This window comes from Ranitomeya variabilis, chromosome 3 (assembly GCF_051348905.1).
Source record: "Ranitomeya variabilis isolate aRanVar5 chromosome 3, aRanVar5.hap1, whole genome shotgun sequence".
Classification (NCBI taxonomy): domain Eukaryota; kingdom Metazoa; phylum Chordata; class Amphibia; order Anura; family Dendrobatidae; genus Ranitomeya; species Ranitomeya variabilis.
This window is the reverse complement of record NC_135234.1, coordinates 598058646-598080858: the sequence shown is the minus strand read 5'-3', so window position 1 is coordinate 598080858 and position 22213 is coordinate 598058646. Positions and strand designations below refer to the sequence as shown.

Sequence of the window (22213 nt, the reverse complement as noted above, 5' to 3'; positions counted from 1 at the left end):
TATTGGTACTTTTGGCATTGTGGACAAGTGCCAACTCCTGCTGGAGAATGAAATTTCCATCTCCAAGAAAGTTGTCGGTAGAGGGAAGCATGAAGTGTTCTAATATTTCCTGGTAGGCAACTGCACTGACTTAGGTCTTGATAAAACACAGTGGACCTACACCAGCAGATGACATGGCTCCCCAAACCATCACTGATTGTGGAAACTTCACAATAGACCTTAAGCAGCTTGGATTGTGTGCTGTCATGTTCTCAATGGCAAGAGAACATAGCATAAGCATATATAGGAACTAGCTCTTGGAAGATGGGAACTGAGCTGACCATGAACTAAACCTAACACACAACTAGCAGTGGCCGGGTAGCATGCCTACGTTGATTCTAGATGCCCAGCACCAGCCGGAGGACTAAATAATGCTAGCAGAGGGAAATATTAGTCCTAGCTCACCTCTAGAGAAATACCCCGAAAGGAGACAGAGGCCCCCCACATATATTGGCGGTGAATCAAGATGAAATAACAAACGTAGTATGAAAATAGGTTTAGCAAATTTGAGGTCCACTTACTACATAGCAGAAGACAGAAAGGGCACTGTCATGGTCAGCTGAAAACCCTATCAAAACACCATCCAGAAATTACTTTAAAACTCTGGCATTAACTCATAACACCAGAGTGGCAATTCCTGTTCACAAGAGCTTTCCAGACACAGTAACGAAACTACAGCTGTGAACTGGAACAAAAATGCAAAAACAAACATGGACAAGAGTCCAACTTATCTAGTAGTTGTCTAGGAGCAGGAACAAGCACAGAGAGGCTTCTGATAACATTGTTGACCGGCAAGCAACTAACAGAGCAGCAAGGTTATATAGCGACTCCCACATCTTGATGGGAACAGGTGAACAGAGAAGATGACAACACCAGTTCAATTCCACCAGTAGCCACCGGGGGAGCCCAGAATCCAAATTCACAACAGTACCCCCCCCTCAAGGAGGGGGCACCGAACCCTCACCAGAACCACCAGGGCGATCAGGATGGGCCCTATGAAAGGCACGAACCAGATCAGAGGCATGAACATCAGATGCATTCACCCAAGAATTATCCTCCTGGCCGTATCCCTTCCACTTGACCAGATACTGGAGTCTCCGTCTGGAAACACGAGAGTCTAAGATTTTCTCCACAACGTACTCCAACTCACCCTCAACCAACACCGGAGCAGGAGGCTCAACGGAAGGCACAACCGGTACCTCATACCTGCGCAATAACGACCGATGAAAAACGTTATGAATAGAAAAGGATGCAGGGAGGTCCAAACGGAAGGAAACAGGGTTAAGAATCTCCAATATCTTATACGGGCCGATGAACCGAGGCTTAAACTTAGGAGAAGAGACCCTCATAGGGACAAAACGAGAAGACAACCACACCAAATCCCCAACACAAAGCCGAGGACCAACACGACGGTGGCGGTTGGCAAAAAGCTGAGTCTTCTCCTGGGACAACCTCAAATTGTCCACCACCTGCCCCCAGATCTGATGCAATCTCTCCACCACAGCATCCACTCCAGGACAATCCGAAGTTTCCACCTGACCAGAGGAAAATCGAGGATGAAACCCCGAATTACAGAAAAACGGGGACACCAAAGTGGCAGAGCTGGCCCGATTATTGAGAGCGAACTCCGCCAATGGCAAAAAAGCAACCCAATCATCCTGGTCAGCAGACACAAAACACCTCAGATATGTCTCCAGGGTCTGATTAGTCCGCTCGGTCTGGCCATTCGTCTGAGGATGGAAAGCGGACGAAAAAGATAAATCTATGCCCATCCTAGCACAGAATGCCCGCCAAAATCTAGACACGAATTGGGTCCCTCTGTCAGAAATGATATTCTCAGGAATACCATGCAAACGAACAACATTTTGAAAAAACAGAGGAACCAACTCGGAAGAAGAAGGCAACTTGGGCAGAGGAACCAAATGGACCATCTTAGAGAAACGGTCACACACCACCCAGATGACAGACATCTTCTGAGAAACAGGCAGATCTGAAATAAAATCCATCGAGATGTGCGTCCAAGGCCTCTTAGGAATAGGCAAGGGCAACAATAATCCACTAGCCCGAGAGCAACAAGGCTTGGCCCGAGCACAAACGTCACAAGACTGCACAAAGCCTCGCACATCTCGTGACAGGGAAGGCCACCAGAAGGACCTTGCCACCAAATCCCTGGTACCAAAAATGCCAGGATGACCTGCCAACGCAGAAGAATGAACCTCAGAGATGACTCTACTGGTCCAATCATCAGGAACAAACAGTTTAGCAGGTGGGCAACGATCCGGTCTATCCGCCTGAAACTCCTGCAAGGCCCGCCGCAGGTCTGGAGAAACGGCTGACAATACCACTCCATCCTTAAGGATACCTGTAGGCTCAGAGTTACCAGGCGAGTCAGGCTCAAAACTCCTAGAAAGGGCATCCGCCTTAACATTCTTAGAACCCGGTAGGTATGACACCACAAAATTAAACCGAGAGAAAAATAATGACCAGCGCGCCTGTCTAGGATTCAGGCGCCTGGCGGTCTCAAGATAAATCAAGTTTTTGTGGTCAGTCAATACCACCACCTGATGTCTGGCCCCCTCAAGCCAATGGCGCCACTCCTCAAAAGCCCACTTCATGGCCAAAAGCTCCCGATTTCCAACATCATAATTCCGCTCAGCGGGCGAAAATTTACGGGAAAAGAAGGCACAAGGCCTCATCACGGAGCAGTCAGAACTTTTCTGCGACAACACTGCCCCAGCTCCGATCTCAGAAGCGTCGACCTCAACCTGAAAAGGTAGAGCAACATCAGGCTGACGCAACACAGGGGCGGAAGAAAAACGGCGCTTAAGCTCCCGAAAGGCCTCCACAGCGTCAGGGGACCAATCAGCAACATCAGCACCCTTCTTAGTCAAATCGGTCAATGGCTTAGCAATATCCGAAAAACCAGCAATAAATCGACGATAAAAGTTAGCAAAGCCCAAAAATTTCTGAAGACTCTTAAGAGAAGAGGGCTGCGTCCAATCACAAATAGCTTGAACCTTGACAGGATCCATTTCAATGGAAGAGGGAGAAAAAATATATCCCAAAAAGGAAATCCTCTGTACCCCAAAAACACACTTAGAACCCTTCACGCACAAAGAATTAGACCGCAAAACCTGGAAAACCCTCCTGACTTGCTGGACATGAGAGTCCCAGTCCTCCGAAAAAATCAGAATATCATCCAGATACACAATCATAAATTTATCCAAATAATCGCGAAAAATATCATGCATAAAGGACTGGAAAACTGACGGAGCATTTGAAAGACCAAAAGGCATCACTAAATACTCAAAGTGGCCCTCGGGCGTATTAAATGCGGTTTTCCACTCATCCCCCTGCCTGATTCGCACCAAATTATACGCCCCACGAAGGTCAATCTTAGAGAACCACTTGGCCCCCTTTATGCGAGCAAACAAATCAGTCAGCAACGGCAATGGGTATTGATATTTTACAGTGATTTTATTCAAAAGCCGATAATCGATACATGGTCTCAAAGAGCCGTCTTTTTTTGACACAAAGAAAAAACCGGCTCCTAAGGGAGATGACGATGGACGAATATGTCCCTTTTCCAAGGACTCCTTTATATATTCTCGCATAGCAGCATGTTCAGGCACAGACAGATTAAATAAACGACCCTTTGGGTATTTACTACCCGGGATTAAATCTATGGCACAATCGCACTCTCGGTGCGGAGGTAATGAACCAAGCTTGGATTCTTCAAAGACGTCACGATAGTCAGACAGGAACTCAGGAATTTCAGAGGGAATAGATGATGAAATGGAAACCACAGGTACATCCCCATGAGCCCCCTTACATCCCCAGCTCAACACAGACATAGCTTTCCAGTCGAGGACTGGGTTGTGAGATTGCAGCCAAGGCAATCCTAGCACCAAATCATCATGTAGATTATGCAGCACCAGAAAGCGAATAATCTCCTGGTGATCCGGATTAATACGCATAGTTACTTGTGTCCAGAATTGTGGTTTATTATTAGCCAATGGGGTGGAGTCAATCCCCTTCAGAGGAATAAGAGTCTCCAAAGGCTCTAAATCATACCCACAGCGTTTGGCAAAGGACCAATCCATAAGACTCAAAGCGGCGCCAGAGTCGACATAGGCGTCCGTGGTAATAGATGACAAAGAGCAAATCAGGGTCACAGATAGAATAAACTTAGACGGTAAGGTGCAAATGGAAACAGATTTATCAAGCTTTTTAGTGCGCTTAGAGCATGCTGATATAACATGAGTAGAATCACCACAATAGAAACACAACCCATTTTTCCGTCTAAAATTCTGCCGCTCGCTTCGGGACAGAATTCTATCACACTGCATACTCTCTGGCGACTTCTCAGTGGACACCGCCAGATGGTGCACTGGTTTGCGCTCCCGCAAACGCCTATCGATCTGAATAGCCATTGTCATGGACTCATTCAGACCCGCAGGCACAGGGAACCCCACCATAACATCCTTAATGGCATCAGAGAGACCCTCTCTGAAAGTCGCCGCCAGGGCGCACTCATTCCACTGAGTAAGCACAGACCATTTACGGAATCTTTGACAGTAAATTTCCGCTTCATCTTGCCCCTGAGATAGGGACATCAAAGTTTTTTCTGCCTGAAGCTCCAAATGAGGTTCGTCATAAAGCAACCCCAAGGCCAGAAAAAACGCATCCACATTGAGCAACGCAGGATCCCCTGGTGTCAATGAAAAAGCCCAGTCTTGAGGGTCGCCCCGGAGCAAGGAAATCACAATCCTGACCTGCTGTGCAGGGTCTCCGGCAGAGCGAAATTTCAGGGACAAAAATAATTTGCAATTATTTCGAAAATTCTGAAACCCAGATCTATTCCCCGAGAAAAATTCCGGCAAAGGAATTCTCGGCTCAGATACAGGTGCATGACAAACAAAGTCTTGCAAATTTTGTACCTTCGTGGCGAGATTATTCAAACCTGCAGTTACACTCTGAAGATCCATTACAAACAGGTGGACACAGAGCCATTCAAAGATTAGGAGAGAAAAAAAAAAAAAAAAAAAAAAAATTCTCAGCAGACTTCTTATTTCTCTCCTTTCTCAGCCAAGGATTTTAACCCTTTAGTGGGCCGGTCAAACTGTCATGTTCTCAATGGCAAGAGAACATAGCATAAGCATATATAGGAACTAGCTCTTGGAAGATGGGAACTGAGCTGACCATGAACTAAACCTAACACACAACTAGCAGTGGCCGGGTAGCATGCCTACGTTGATTCTAGATGCCCAGCACCAGCCGGAGGACTAAATAATGCTAGCAGAGGGAAATATTAGTCCTAGCTCACCTCTAGAGAAATACCCCGAAAGGAGACAGAGGCCCCCCACATATATTGGCGGTGAATCAAGATGAAATAACAAACGTAGTATGAAAATAGGTTTAGCAAATTTGAGGTCCACTTACTACATAGCAGAAGACAGAAAGGGCACTGTCATGGTCAGCTGAAAACCCTATCAAAACACCATCCAGAAATTACTTTAAAACTCTGGCATTAACTCATAACACCAGAGTGGCAATTCCTGTTCACAAGAGCTTTCCAGACACAGTAACGAAACTACAGCTGTGAACTGGAACAAAAATGCAAAAACAAACATGGACAAGAGTCCAACTTATCTAGTAGTTGTCTAGGAGCAGGAACAAGCACAGAGAGGCTTCTGATAACATTGTTGACCGGCAAGCAACTAACAGAGCAGCAAGGTTATATAGCGACTCCCACATCTTGATGGGAACAGGTGAACAGAGAAGATGACAACACCAGTTCAATTCCACCAGTAGCCACCGGGGGAGCCCAGAATCCAAATTCACAACAGTGTGCCTCTCCTCTCCTCCCCCAAACCCTGGGACCTTGATTTCCAAATGAAATGCATCATCTGAAAACAACACCTTCGACCACTGAGCAACAGTCCAGTTCTTTTTCTCCTCGGCCTAGGTAAGACGCTTCTGGCATTGTCTATTGGTCATGAGTGACTTGACACAAGGAATGTGACACTGGTAGCCCATGTCCTGGATACGTCTGTGTGTGTTGGCTCGTGAAGCAATGACTCCGGCAGCAGTCCACTCCTTTTGAATCACCCCCAAATTTTTGAATGGCCTTTTCTTAACAATCCTTTCAAGGTTGCAGTTATCCAGGGTGCTTGTGCACCTTTTCTACCACACTTTTTCATTCCACTCAATTTTCCATTAATATGCTTGGATACAGCACTCTGTAAATAGCCAGCTTCTTTAGCATTGACTTTTTGTTGCTTACCCTCCTTGTGGAGTGTGTTAATGACTGCCTTCTGGACATCTGTCAAGTCAGCAGTCTTCCCCATGATTGTGGAGCCTACTGAAACAGACTAAGGAACCTTTTTAAATGCTTTAGAAGCCTTTGCAGGTGTTTTTGTTAGTTATTCTAATTTACTCAGATGACTTTTTTACTGGTTGTAAGCCATAATCATCAACAAAAACAGAAATAAACACTTGAAATAGATAACTCTGTAATGACTCTATATAATATGAGTTTCACTTTTTGTATTGGAAAACATAAATAAATGAACTTTTTGATGATATTCTAATTTTGTGAGAAGCACCTGTAAATACACAGTGGGTGAAATAAATATTTGACAATTGACAATTTGACAATTGTGCAAGTTTTACCAACTACAAAGAATGAAGAGGTCTGTAATGTTTATCGTAGATACACCTCAACTGCAAGAGACAGAATATAAATATCAAAACAGAAAATCACATGGTGTTATTTGTAAATAATTAAATTGTATTTTATTGCATGAAGTAATATTTGATCACCTAACAACCAGCAAGATTTCTGGCTCTCACAGACCTGTTAGTTTATATTTGAAACCCTCCTACACTGCACTCATTATCTGTATTAATTGTGCCTTTTTGAACTCGTTACCTGTATAAAAGACACCTGTTCACACACTCACTAAATCACACTCCAACCTCTCTACCATGTCCAAGATCAAAGAGCTGTCTACGGACACCAGGGAAAAAAATTGTAGATCTGCACAAGGCTGGAATGGGTACAGTACAGTGCGCAAGCAGTTTACTGAGAAGGAAACAACTGTTGGCACAATTATTAGAAAATGGGAGAAACAAAAGATGACTGCCAATCTTCCTCGGTCTGGGGCTCCATGCAAAATCTCACCTCATAGGGGAAGGATGATTCTGAGAAAGTTCAGGAGTCAACCTATAACTATGTGGGAACACATGGTCAGTGACCTGAAGAGAGCTCTGACTGTGGTTAAATTAAACCAAAATATAACTTTTTGGTATCAACTCCACTCGCCATGCCTGAAGGAAGTAGAAAAATGAGTACAATCTCAGGAACAGGTGGGAGAAATATCATACTTTGGGGGAGTTTTTCTGAAAATGGGACAGGACAACTGCATCGTATTGAAGGGAGGATGGATGGGGTCATGCATCGCAAGATTTTGGCTAACAATCTTATTCCCTTAGTAAGAGCATTAAATATAGGTTGTGGCTGGGTTGTCCAGCATAAGAATGACCCAAAAAAACACAGCCAGGACAACTAAGGTGTGGCTCTGTAAGAAGCATTCAAGGTCATGGAGTGGCCTAACCAGTCTCTAAACCTGAACCCAATAGAAAATCTTTGGAGGGAACTGAAACTCAATGTTGCCCAGTGACAGCCCGAAACCTAAAAGATCTGGAGAAGAGCTGCATGAATGAGTGTGCCAAAATCTCTGTTGCAGTGTGTGCAAACTTGGTCAAGAACTACAGGAAATGTCTGACCTCTGTAATTGCTAACAAAGGTTTCTGCACCAAATATTAAGTTCTGTTTTTCTATTGTATCAAATAATTGTTTCATGCAATAAAATGCAAATTATGTACAAATCATATAATGTGATTTTCTAGATTTTTTTCAAGATCCTGTCTCTCACAGTTGAAGTGTATGTACGATCAAAATTACTTTCTTTGAATTTAGGAAAACTTGCAAATTCGGCAGTGTACCATATACTTATTTTCCCCACTGTATATATACATACACACATGTCAATGGGAAATAAAAATGATGTGTCTTTCATCTACTGCACTAAAGGTTCCTTTGCTGACCATTGTGTCTATGGTCCTCCACATTGCCCATTTCTTGGCTTTTCATCAAGAGAGCTTGAGCAGCACACATTGAGAGTCGAGAGTCCAGTCTGCCTTTTGTCTAGTTGTTGTTCTCAGTCTTGTTATTTTGTATGACCCATGTCATGAAACGGTCTTCCACAACCTCACCTTTCTAGCAGAGTTTGGCTGTTCTTCACCAATTTTTAAAGGGCCACTGTCACCCCCTCCAGCCGTTATAAACTAAAAGAGCCACCTTGTGCAGCAGTAATGCTGCAGTCTAACAAGGTGGCTCTTTTAGTTTTTGATTAATTTATTAGCTCAATAAAGCGTTTTATAAATTGGCCACACATACCAGATATTATACCTGGAGGCGGTCTGAAGCGTCCTGTATGAATCCCCCAACTGCCGTCACTCTTCTCTTCAGGGCCGATGGTACCCGCCCCCTTCGCGTTGTTGCTTCTTAAATCCGGCGCCTGCGCTGTGCGTGCCTGCCTGGGGCCTGTGCAGTCTTCATTATCAGTAGCAGCTCAGATGCAGGGTGCCTGACTGCACCCTGTTACTGAATCCCCGCCCCGCACTGTGTTATTCATTATGCACAGTGCGGGGCTGGCATTCCTGGGCATGCGCACTGCGCTTGTCAGACGCTCCCCCGGTCCCCCGCCTTCCAGCATTGCCCGAATATACAGGTTTCATTGCCGACGTTTGAAACAGCCACAAAGAACAACGCTGGAAGGCGGGGGACCGGGGGAGCGTCTGACAAGCGCAGTGCGCATGCCCAGGAATGCCAGCCCCGCACTGTGCATAATGAATAACACAGTGCGGGGCGGGGATTCAGTAACAGGGCGGCCGCACTGCCCGCACCTGCACAGTCAGGCACCCTGCATCTGAGCTGCTACTGATAATGAAGACTGCGCAGGCCCCAGGCAGGCACGCACAGCGCAGGCGCCAGATTTAAGAAGCAACAACGCGAAGGGGGCAGGTACCATCGGCCCTGAAGAGAAGAGTGACGGCAGTTGGGGGATTCATACAGGACGCTTCGGACCGCCTCCAGGTATAATATCTGGTATATGTGGCCAATTTATAAAACGCTTTATTGAGCTAATAAATGAATCAAAAACTAAAAGAGCCACCTTGTTAGGCTGCAGCATTACTGCTGCACAAGGTGGCTCTTTTAGTTTTTAATGGCTGGGGGGGGGGTGACAGTGGCCCTTTAAGCTACCTACATATCTGATTCTGTTAACGACTGTATTTCAACATACATATTAAAATGATCATCACCAGTCTATTACTATTGGTTACTCATATACCTGTTTAATCCTACAAAATCCCTCTCTTTAAGTGTACTTAGAAGATTTTATGCTGACATTTTCATAGCCACAGAAGCCATACAGTAGATTACAGGATCTTAAGTTATCCATAAAGTAGGTTATCTGTTAACCCTGGTGTTTACACATAATAGCTCATCAGTTTATATTTGGCATCTTGGAAAAGCCATGTGTCATCTAATATGGGCTCTGTAATGTCTAATATTAATGATTTGACATGATATAAAAGACATGCGCTCTTATGTTTCTATGTTTTGTGATCTTTAAAATCTTAAGAGTAAAGACACCTACACATTGCTGTATTACACATTGTTGTATTTTTATAAATCTGTAGTATACTGTACTTCTGTGTGCATTTATAGGAAATTCGGCAGATTGGACAATGTGGTGACTTATGGAGACCCCAAAATATGCAGTAGACAGAGATCTTGCAGTTCTTTTATACATTTACCACTGAGTCAAAGAGACCTATTGAAAAAGTATATATCCTATTGAGGATAAATTAGGCAGAGGACACGTGACTAATCCCCCAGTGTATATACTATCATCATAATATACACTAAAAATGTAATAAAAGAAAATGGAGAACATGCAAACAAAGGCACTGCAGGAATCTAGTGTATACTGTCTGTCTGGAAAATAGACTGAATGGTGTGCCTATGTTCTTATGTTGCTGTTTTACTGTATTTTTGCAGCGGCTATCAAGTTTTCAAACTTCATTTCCATTTGTGTAATATGATTCTGGGCCATAAAGCTTGTGTCTGGATTTTACTGTCTACTGTCTTATATCCAAATGTTTATTTGCCTGTGTATTTGTCTGACAAAGCATACTATGTGACAAGTAAATGAGAATTTTAGCCAGTTCTCATCCCTGGGTATAGCGAATAATAAATTCAGTGTTTGTCACACTGTACCGTCTGATAGCATGGGAAAACTACTGATGTGCTGGGTTATATTAACGGAAAGTTGCAAAGCATTTGAGACAGTTCGGAAGAATGCAGTGAAAATGAATGAGGCTCTATTTACACCATATTTACCGTATTCACCAAAAATCCTGCGACATATTCACTGATAAACTGCTCAGCTTTGATTATTAAATATATATATAAAAGGGTTTTTAAAGGCTTATGTTTGGATGCTGGTCTGTGAGATTTCGTATAGCATAGTCTACAACATATTTCAATATATCATCCATACGTCTACATAAAAAACATTCATAATTACCCTTTTACAATTTTTTCAGAGTAAATATTTCTTCTTCCTTTACGTATATCAGTCACTAGGTTATGTGAATTAATGGTAAAAAGGTGACAGCATATGCATGATAAGGTCAGGCACGGGGCGTTCCCCAGTGACACTGTACGTCTCCGTACTAATGAAATGTGCCCTCTATAAATTTAGAGTGTGTTCTGTTATTTGTGATGGAATAACAAAGTAGACAGGAGCTGTAATATGATTCAGTAATGCTTAACGTGTCATTCTCATTTTCAAGTTTTGCTGCCATCTGTGACCTAGTGATAACCTGCGTGTTTGTTATGCAGAAATCCCATTATACTTTCATAGTTTTGTGTTCCCATGGAGTTACTATACTACAGTGATTTCCTTTAGAATGTTTCCTATCAAGTAACAGACAAATAAGCATAAAAAAGTGAAAACATTTAATGTCACTCATCACGGTAGACTAATAATATTTTTTTTTCTCTTCTATCTAAATTAAAATCTTAACCAAACAGAAAAAGAAATAAATAATAGCAATAGATAACCTCAGAAATATTGAATAGAGAACATTTCTATAACTGCTGCCTTTAAAGATCACATATAACTAGCGATGATCACATCTTTTGAAATTCAAATTTGACACCTTTGGCAAATTTTTCCCCAAAATTTTATGTGAGACAAATTTAGTCTCCACGAATTGCAAATAAACCAATTGTCCTATAAAGATGTGTATAATACATCCAGGTCTCCTAGGACTGTATAGAACTCCTTTTAAACTATTTGATGCAAACACATCCTTAGTAATTTCAGTGACCTCCACATATATGAATATGGGTAAACGGATGGTGACTGTTCTTCACTGTTGATTTGTCCCATACACTATATCTATCTGTATCAGAAAGTTCATTGATTTGGGGGGGGGGCTTTTTCCCTTGTTTCTATTACTAAACTGTGATATATCCTCTCACTAAACAGATTTACCCCCAATTTATTGCTGCGCTGCATTCCCCTGCCTTGGTTTATATGCAGGCTATGTGCTGTACTATGTAATGACCTATACTATGTGATGGTTGTGCCATACTGTGTGATTGATAGTTGCAAAGCGTTATTGGAAAGTTGTTCCTATGGTCATGTGAGTCATCGGGCTGATGCAATCTTCTGCATGGGGGAACATAGTGGTGGGCATTTTTGCCAAAACTGCACAAATCGAATCTCTAAGAATTTTGAATTTGTTGGATTCAGTCAATTTCCTAACATTCAGCATGAAAATTGCATCTTCCAAGAGGAAGAAGATTAAACTCTCACCTGTTGGAAGCAGCAATTGTACAAATCACTATCGACCTTTTAACAAGTCTTGCAATCTAACTTAGGATAGAAGCCAAATCAGAATCTCAATTTGCAGGCACAGTGTTTCATAGTATTGCCCCTTGTCAGCGCAAAGTATGAGAACTGATTTGGCTAGGTGAGAGGCTCAGGACTGAGGTCTTAAGGGGTAACATTTCTCCTTGTGGAAAGTGACATACCGACTCTGGCATGCCAAAGTAAGGGACAATATTGACTTGTAAGATTCCTGCTTCCAACTGGTGGCACTATATAGTTTTAAGTCCTCTTCTTATCTGAAGAGGCAATTTGCGTATCAAATTTCCCAAAGGAGCATTGCACGGTGAATAAGCCATCTAACTTTGACATGTCAGAGCTGTTATGTTACTCTTCACAAGGAGAAACGCTAACCCCTTAGACCTCTTACGTTCAACATAAATTTGATTTGCATCAAATCAATTCACTAATTTCCGCATAGATCCAAACTCTATTTTATTTTTATTTTTTTTAATGTTAAATAGAACAAAGCCACAAAAAAGGACACTCTTTGTGAACCTTGCAACAACATTTCCATGAAAAATATGCTTCATGGCTTTCTGATATATGGTACGTAAATTACCCTACCAATAGTTCTATGGCAATAGTGTCATGTGTGATAAGTGGCCGGTCTAATGATTTAGCTGTTCTGTCTATATATTCATATATAATTTGATTTGTTTTAACACTTCATTTAATTCCTTCACAATGTGGCCAATTTGTGTTTCTGTTTTTTTCCTCACCTTCTTTCCAGAGCCATAACCTCTCCCGTCCTGTCCATACACCTACTTGTGACTTTGTGCTATACTTGTACATAAGATGTTTTGAATGGGTTAATGTATGAATTTAATATATTAGAACTGACTTACAAAAGAAAAGTGAGCTGAACTTTGATCACAGAGGTCTGTTGCAGGAATGAGGGTCTTGACCGAGTTTCCCAATTGACAGTCCATGGACGTAGGCACTTTTTTCCTCTTTCCATAAAAAAAGACACGTTTGTCAACTTTTCAACATTTGAGAAATGTGTACAGGTTTTGACTGTAATTATTACCATTATTTGGCAGTAAATGCAGCTAATATCTTAGTTCCAGAATTATCAGTTAAAAAGTATTTATTATGGTTTTCCAGTACAAAGTATTGGCTGTCAATGAATTTTTGATGAGCTGTCCAGAAAAAATAAAAAATTGAGTCTGCAACCTTGGTTTTGCAGCTGTCATTGGTACTGAAAATTCTACTAAATTAAAGACTAATGCAAAAAATATGGAACAGTTGCTCAGATCAATCCATCAGACATTAGGTATCACTTTCTAATGTCCCTTTTAGAAGAATTAATGGCTATAGGAAATCCCTGTACTTTCCCTTTCATTACTTTTGTGATATTTTCTTCAGTGTTGGTAAATAATATTGATAGTGTGATGTCCAACATGTGCGGTTATAATTTGTAATATGACAACAGGCGGAATTGGAAGACAATTTACTGTAGTCATAGGTTCTAAAATGAGTGGAAATAGAAAATGAGTGGGAGTATCATTGAGCTTGTGTTGGAATGATTTCTACGTATATATAATGAAGTGAATTTTAGATATTCCCTAAGTACATTAATAAAAGCTAACTGTAGCTATTTATTTCACTGGAAACATAAATGGTGAGGGCTTATTGTGTTCGATGTAATTTAAAATGTAAAAAATGTTAACAAGGAGGATTGTGGAACAGCGAAGCGTATCAATTATTCACTCCTAGCTGAAGAACACAGACCATAGTATAGTGTTCATTTATTTTTATTTTAATGCATTAGAGGATAGCATTCAGCACCATTCTTACGGAGAATAAAGCCGAAGCAATAAGCCATCATTTATTCATCTTTGCATCAAATATTTCTTTTCTTGTTTATATAAATTTATTATACGCAGAACATAAAGAAAATAAAACTTACTCTACCAAATAACAGATAATAGAAAACGCATCTAACTTAGCAATCGTTTTCTACACTGAATGCAGCACATAAAAGCCACAATATAGTTAAGAGCGCCTTAAAAGAATCCATAGATTTATTGATCCATTTTGCTCATCGTGTTCTTTGTTTGTTTAATTCGTTTGTTTTATACAAATTGTATCTTTTCTTTTTTGTTCTCCAAAGTATATTTTAGTGAAATATACTGAATGTGAACATACTCTGTCACCCCCACAGAAGAAAATTACAATGGCGGAAATCTTTTAGTATAGGACTGTAAATCGAACCTGTCAGGTGACAAAATGCTGTTAACCTGCAAATATGTGGTTAAATTGCAGGTTAATGGCGTTCTGAATCTGCCCAGTGCCCATGCTTTGAGCCCCACTGCCGAGAGGAAATTAACTTTACTCCCTCCGGCAGCGTTCAGGTTTAAAGGTACCTTCACACTAAGCGACGCTGCAGCGATATCGACAACAATGCCGATCGCTGCAGCGTCGCTGTGTGGTCGCTGGAGAGCTGTCACACAGACAGCTCTCCAGTGACCAACTATGCCGAAGTCCCTGGGTAACCAGGGTAAACATCGGGTTACTAAGCACAGGGACACGCTTAGTAACCCGATGTTTACCCTGGTTACCAGTGTAAATGTAAAAAAAAAAAAACAGTACATACTTACATTCCGGTGTCCGTAACGTCCCCCGGCGTCCGCTTCCTGCACTGACTGTGAGTGCCGGCCGTATAAGGCACAGCACAGCGGTGACGTCACCGCTGTGCTCTGCTTTTACTTTACGGCCGGCACTCACAGTCAGTGCGGGAAGCGGACGGCGGGGGACGTGTGACAGACAGCAGAAGGTGAGTATGTACTGTTTGGTTTTTTTTACATTTACACTGGTAACCAGGGTAAATATCGGGTTACTAAGCGCGGCCCTGCGCTTAGTAACCCGATATTTACCCTGGTTACCATTGTAAAACATTGCTGGCATCGTTGCTTTTGGTGTCAAACACGACGATACACGCCGATCTGACGACCAAATAAAGTTCTGAACTTTCAGCAACGACCAGCGATATCACAGCGGGATCCTGATCGCTGCTGCGTGTCAAACACAATGATATCACTATCCAGGACGCTGCAACGTCACGGATCGCTATCGTTATCATTGCAAAGTCGTGTAGTGTGAAGGTACCTTAAGTCGTAGGATGGTGCCAGCGGTGGTTCAATCATTGCTCTGTGGCAGCGGTAACCTCGACCCCGGAACTGACAGCAGCTCAGCAGTAGGGCTGGCTGTCAGTCAGTGCCAGGGGCGCAGTTACAGACATTGTGCTCTATACACAGCGCTCTTACTGAACACGACTCAATGCCACCTTGGTGACTGAACCCCAAATGCTACAGGGAGAAACAATGTTAATTTCCTACTAGCAGCAGAGGGTGTAAATGCTGGCATAGCCTGCAGATATGGGACTAATATGCAGGTTAATTGCATTCTAAACTGTCCAATACAGGAAAGAAATATATCTTGGTACCATGTTAGCCAGTAGATACGAACTGTCCAATAGCATTTTTTCATCTGACAGGTTCTATTTAAGCAGCAGCACATAAAATAGCCTCAGTTCTAGTCACACACCTTCTGCCCATTTACAGATCACTCCATGATATCATGGCTGGAGAGAAGGTGGAGGGTGGCAGCAAATGATTGGCTACAGGTGTAATATTCTGTTTTTGGCACAGAATGACACACTGTCATTTTACCTTACGACCTTATACGGCCCCCTTACTTTTACAACCTGATGAGATTCATATTCAATTATGCCTTTATTTATCTAGAATGCCTTGGTTTGTTGAATTTATGTAGCATTTGTGGGGTCAGTGGCATTTTTACTAAATTTCAGCACGTTCTTAGTATGATTTTTGTTTAGACGTTTATTTTTCCTAAAAAAATTTTTTTTAAAATATTTAAAATGAATGTGCTTTGTTTGCAAGTAGAAAAATGTATTAGTGAAGGAGCCCAACTTCTACCCATCAGTCAGAATTGTTTCTAACCAAATGAATTTTTTTTTTATATTCTAAAGATATATATTTTTTTAACTCTATACACCCTAATGCATGAATATTGTTTAGTATATTGAAGTCACCTTCTTTGTTTTTTTTTCTGTTTTGCAGAGCAAGAGGAGTGCGTTAATTGTACAGATGAATGCAGAGTACTCGGTCATTCTGACAGGTGTTGGATGCCACAATTTCCCACAACAAACCAGGTGGAAAATGCAGATTATCGCACAAATCTCTTTGTTCCAACTGTTGAAGCTCACGTTGAGACTGAGACTTATGAAACTGTAAACCCCACTGGGAAAAAGACCTTTTGTACATTTGGAAAAGACAAAAGAGAGCACACCATTCTCATTGCCAATGTAAAACCATATTTAAAAGCCAAGCGTGCCCTGAGTCCTCTTCTGCAAGAGGTTCCTTCTGCATCTAGCAGCCCAACCAAGACATGCATTGAGCCTTGTGCCTCCACTAAGGGACCATTGAATGGCTGTGAAATCAAATCAGGAGTCTTGGCAGAAACAACCAATCAATACCTGTCTTCTGATGGTCAGTACATATCACCTAACAAACAGACAAAGGACCCTCAGTACATCACATCAGACCCTATGGCTCATGTTTTTGCCGATGTGCACTCCAGAGTGAGCCGAGACTCAAGTGAAATGGACGCTGTCTTAGACCATCTGGAGCATTCAAATCGTGATTTGGGCCGAGAATCTGTAGATGCTGAGGAAGTTGTGAGAGAAATTGATAAGCTTTTACAAGACTGTCGAGGAAGTGAAGCAGTGGCTGTAAGAAAGTGAGAAGGACGGAGAGGCTGTTATGTTTGCCTTTGTCAAGGAAATAGTTTTCCCTTGGAACAGCACATTTGCAGGGGAGAAAGGAGACAGATGCTGCTCTGTGGCTCTAAGTGAACGCTTAAAGTGCCCCCAAAATCTTGTACTGTTTTTTTTTCTGTAATTCAGATTACACTGGCTTTATTTTGACAAAAAAAATTCTATTGAACTCGGTCAACAAAAAAAATATGTTGTAGTGAATATTGACAATCTGTTATATAAGGGAACAGAACTCGGAACTTCTTGTTGATGTGACTTTTCATTTGCTGAGGATAAACCCATTGATTAACAGGGTTGACTAATTTATGTGTGGATTTTAAACAGCATCACTAGCTTCTAATTAAAGTCCTGACTAATTTTGCTGTAGTCCTAGCCGCACCAAACATCAACACCCATTTGTGGTAAACATTTCTATATTAATGAGCAACATTCCAGACCATTTCAGTACAACATGTCCGTGTCATGTAGATCATTTCCATGCCACACATAGTAAGATATAAAAAAAAAATATATAGTCAATTTATTGTGTCCTGCACTAGCATACGCTAATTCACTTTATGTAAAATGAAAAGTGTTGAAAAAAAAGAATTTTAGTGTCCGACAAAAACAGACAGTATATTCACTCCAGAGAGATAATTATGTTTTTCAACTTGACTAAGGTGGTTCTTAACAAAAAAGATATTTTTACCATTTAAAAGGTAAAAAGCTTAAATAGCAAAGTCATAAAAAAAAGTTTTCTTTTAAATTAATTTGTGGACACTAAAATTTTCTCAGGAAAGTAAATGTCCTACTCATTGAAGCAAATATCACATCACCATTTAAATGTGCAAATGTAAGAAGATTTAAATGTGTTTACATCAAAATGGCATATTTTTTATGATTTCTTTGCAATTTTAGTGCATATGAGCCAAATCGTTGAGTGTATAAGAGCTATATTGTGTATTTTATTAAATTAATATATAGTTGTGTTGCAAAAAAAAAAAAAAAGAAAAAAAATATTTGGGCTTATATTGTAAATGGCAAGTGTTGCCTCAGTAGCTGTCGAACTCTATGAGTTTTTGTTTTCCTGTTTCCTCTTCCCCTGTGGAGTATGGGAAGCAGCGCCTCAGAGCGGAGTCTCTTGTTACATGTATGGTCTTCAATCTGCAGTAGTACATAATCTGTTCAAAATGTGTTCAAGTGGACTGTCAGAGCAAGGTGAGAAAGAAACAAACGTTCTTCAACCATGCCATTGTAAAAGTTTACATTTAAGCCCATATGAGGAAACCAAAAAAAGAACAAAATATTTAAAGCCTTAGCAACATTTTTTTCTTCCTTCCCGTATTGGCACCGATTTTGGATCATATCAATAGCACCAATTTTGAATTATATAAATAAAGCTACAGATTAAATACGAATCTTTCTTGAAATGTATTCATGCACAAATGAAAACGTTTAAAGGCTTATTAAAGGGGGTTTTTAATGTTAAGAAAAAGGGTCTACTTATATTTTTTTCCCAGAACCAGCCTTACTTTTGTCTACTGATTGTCTATTATTGTAAACCGGCTTAAAGGGAACCTTTCACGTGAAAAAACGCTATTATCCGGCAGATAGGGGATTGATCTGCAGGTTAATAGTGTTCTAGACCTGCCTGGTGCCGGCACTGAGAGCCTTGCTGCGTGGAGGAAATGATCGTTATTCCCCCTGGCAGCATTCCAGTTTCAGTCATAGGGGCAGCACCTGCATGGGTTCAGTCACCGTCTGTGTGTAGACAACAGCGGCTGTAACCCCACCCACAGCTCTGACTGGCTGGCTGTCAGTCTCTATGCACTGAACCCGCGCTGGTGTCACTCCCGTAACTGAAACCCGAACTCTTCCTGGAGGAATACATATCATTAATTCCAGACAGCAGTGGTGTAGGTGAAGGTGCCAAACAGGTTCAGAATGCTAATAACATGCAGGTTACCCCATATATTTTTTTCACATGATAGCTTACTATTATATGAATTATGTGACGCTGAACTGCAATAGCAGACACGTCCAGTGGATAGGAGTGGCACTGTTTCTATAAAGCAAACCCTTTTTTCTAAATCGTGACAACCCCTTTCAGGGGCTTTGATGCAGACTTGAATAATTTATATTTGTGAAAGGGCAAAAATAAAGTATACTAGTATACAATAGATTTTTCATTCAAGATCTCCACCAAAGTCTCATTAAAATAAGCCTATGTCATGTTTCCTAAGCAGCGCAAATTCCATAAGACAACTCAAGAATGTCCAAGCCTAGAGCTCTATTTGGCATTATGAGCTTTCTTATGAAAAGGCCACACTTAGCAAATATGTGCCATAATAATAGGAAAATATTAGGATTTATTTATAAATATATATGTAAAATCATATTCTTGTGTCCAGAGACATTTCTAAAAGGTATAATTTTAATAAGTGCATGTTTCTTTGTCTTTTTAATACATCTTTATAAAATAAACAGAAAAAAACAAAGGCATAAAAATACAAAACAAAAAAATGAAGATTTTTATACATAGGATATGCACACACAGATACTGAGCTGATGAAACATTACTGTCCCCCGTGTAGATTATGTATGATGTATACAACATCTCTTTAGAGCTGGGAGAAAAGAATGTGAATTTGGATTCAGATTGAACAAGATGGTGTTATAATGACCATATAAACTCGCCGACAGGTTTAATACTGGCTTTATCATAACTCTATGTCAAACCATTCCTTTGTACTAATTAAAAGTCAGAACATGTACTTGTGAGTCTGTGGTTGAGAATTCCATGTCTTTTCATTCCTCCAGGATATGTCTTGTGACAGCGGTTCATTGTCAATTGCCTACTAGCTGCGTTGCATTGTTAATTGTATCTCATTTTCATGGTACGAAGGGTGCCATCAGCAACTGACTGTGTACAAATGCTGCACTGCTCTACATATTTTGGACAATTTATGTACCTAAATGTGATGTCTATGTGTTCTGCAATGTTCCTATCCGGCAGGAGGGTAAAGCTTGATTTTGCTTGACAACTGAAATTCCACAGTAAAATCCAATTCATTTCTCGCCTCTACATAATTATTTCAGTAGGCAACTACAGTTGATGGAATAAGTCACAGTTTGGTTTAATGCTTTAATTTGCTGATTTGATAAAAATATAAGTCAATGGATTTCCTACACAAAACTACGTCTCTTCTGGGCTCTAAAAAATTCTGCAGTTCTACAGTTCAGCCAAAACGCACTGAGACATTTAGATATCCTGACGAACGGAACGGCCATGTTATGTTTACAAGTCGTCTTTGTATTTTTTAACACTGTATGTTTCTATTTTATCTGAATGGATACTAAAATGTAATGGTATTTTGGAAATTATTTGTGGTTTGCTTCAAATGGGCATAACTAATACATGGCTATAGCAAAACTGATCCAATCATTCTAATAACAGAGACTTACATTAATAATATTAAATACATGAAAGGATCATCAATTTGTGTTAACGTTGTTAGAAATATGATTCAAATATAAATTCTGGAGGTCAAAATGCATAATCGATAATGGATATGATCCAGAAATCCACAGCGGAAGCCACACTCACAAATCGTTATATCAGTATGAACCCATTGCACATCACTAGAGGGTTGAAAACATCTGATAACAAGAAAAGTAAAAGAGCCAGAACTACAGATGATCTTCAAGATGGTTTAATTCTCCACCACATGTGTACTACATTTCAGCTTTGTACTGAACCTTTCTCAAGTCATTCTAAAGTGTTAAGTGTCAAGTATAAATGCATATTGTAAACTTGCAATCAATTAAAATTCAGGTCAACTTTACACGTCTGTGCATTAAAGAATGTGTCCACATCGCAATACCCTCCCAAGACACCTGACTTGACTGAATTAAGTAATATATGACCGTGATGAAGATAGCTCAGGGCAAGAGACCCAGTTGTTGAAATGTGTATTGCAACCCCAGCACTGTCAATGTTTCACAGGCCTGTGAAATCGGTCTAAATGCAATCCACTCCAACAGTCATTGACTAGCAGTGCTTAAAGTGTGAAATATTTTTTATACAAAGGTATGTGCATACAATTTGTCAGAACTGGGTGAAAATGGCATGAGAACGCAAAAGGTCAGAACATTTTAGCCTTTTTAACGTGCATCAGGTTGAAACATTTTTGAAATTTTGTTTTCTACATCTTTTATTTTTTATTATTATTATCTGTATTTTATAAACTAGTGGAGCTGCCTGAAGTTTGGTCAGTTCATCTATGGAAAAGTGTAGTGGTTAAAAGAAGCTCAAAAGGCTTAACTTAAGCACAGCAGGTCGTTTTTACATTGCAATGCATATGTTCATTCTTTTTCGCATTTATTTAGCACTATAATGAGGGGTGTCAAAATGTACCCACCTAAGAAAGATAGGCTCCACTCTGTCATCATTGTAATTTACAGTACAGACCAAAAGTTTGGACACACCTTCTCATTTTAAGATTTTTCTGTATTTTCATGACTATGAAAATTGTACATTCACACTGAAGGCATCAAAACTATGAATTAACACATGTGGAATTATATACTTAACAAAATAGTGTGAAACAACTGAAATTATGACTTATATTCTAGGTTCTTCAAAGTAGCCACATTTTGCTTCAATGACTGCTTTACACACTCTTGGAATTCTTTTGATGAGCTTTAAGAGGTAGTCACAGGGAATCGTTTTCACTTCACAGGTGTGCCCTGTCAGGTTTATTAAGTGGGATTTCTTGCCTTATAAATGGGGTTGGGACCATCGGTTGTGTTGTGCAGAAGTCTGGTGGATACACAGCTGATAGTCCTACTGAATAGACTGTTAGAATTTTTATTATGGCAAGAAAAAAGCAGCTAATTAAAGAAAAACGAGTTGCCATCATTACTTTAAAAAATGAAGGTCAGTCAGTCCGAAAAATTGGGAAAACTTTGAAATTGTCCCCCAAGTGCAGTGGCAAAAACCATCAAGCGCTACAAAGAAACTGGCTCACATGAGGACCGCCCCAGGAAAGGAAGACCAAGAGTCACCTCTGCTTCTGAGGATAAGTTTATCCGAGTCACCAGCCTCCGAAATCGCAGATTAACAGCAGCTCAGATTAGAGACCAGGTCAATGCCACACAGAGTTCTAGCAGCAGACACATCTCTACAACAACTGTTAAGAGGAGACTTTGTGTAGCTGGCCTTCATGGTAAAATAGCTGCTAGGAAACCACTGCTAAGGACAGGCAATAAGCAGAAGAGACTTGTTTGGGCTAAAGAACACAAGTAATGGACATTAGACCAGTGGTCCAAATTTGAGATCTTTGCTTCCAACCACCATGTG

The 22213-nt window shown here is 40.6% G+C and overlaps 1 protein-coding gene across 6 annotated transcripts in view; it reads left to right on the top strand.

Annotated features, from left to right (window-relative positions):
- PCDH17 (protocadherin 17) overlaps positions 1 to 20696 on the top strand; it is a 241316-nt gene extending 220620 nt beyond the window's left edge. For all 6 annotated transcript variants that reach the window (XM_077297286.1, XM_077297283.1, XM_077297281.1 and 3 more), the window contains one exon: positions 16157 to 20696. Coding sequence is in view for 4 of the 6 variants with exons in the window: in XM_077297283.1 (XP_077153398.1) it covers positions 16157 to 16839 (683 nt within the window). In the remaining 2 variants the exon portion in view is untranslated. The remainder of the gene's footprint in view (positions 1 to 16156) is intronic.
- Positions 20697 to 22213: the final 1517 nt, after the last annotated feature.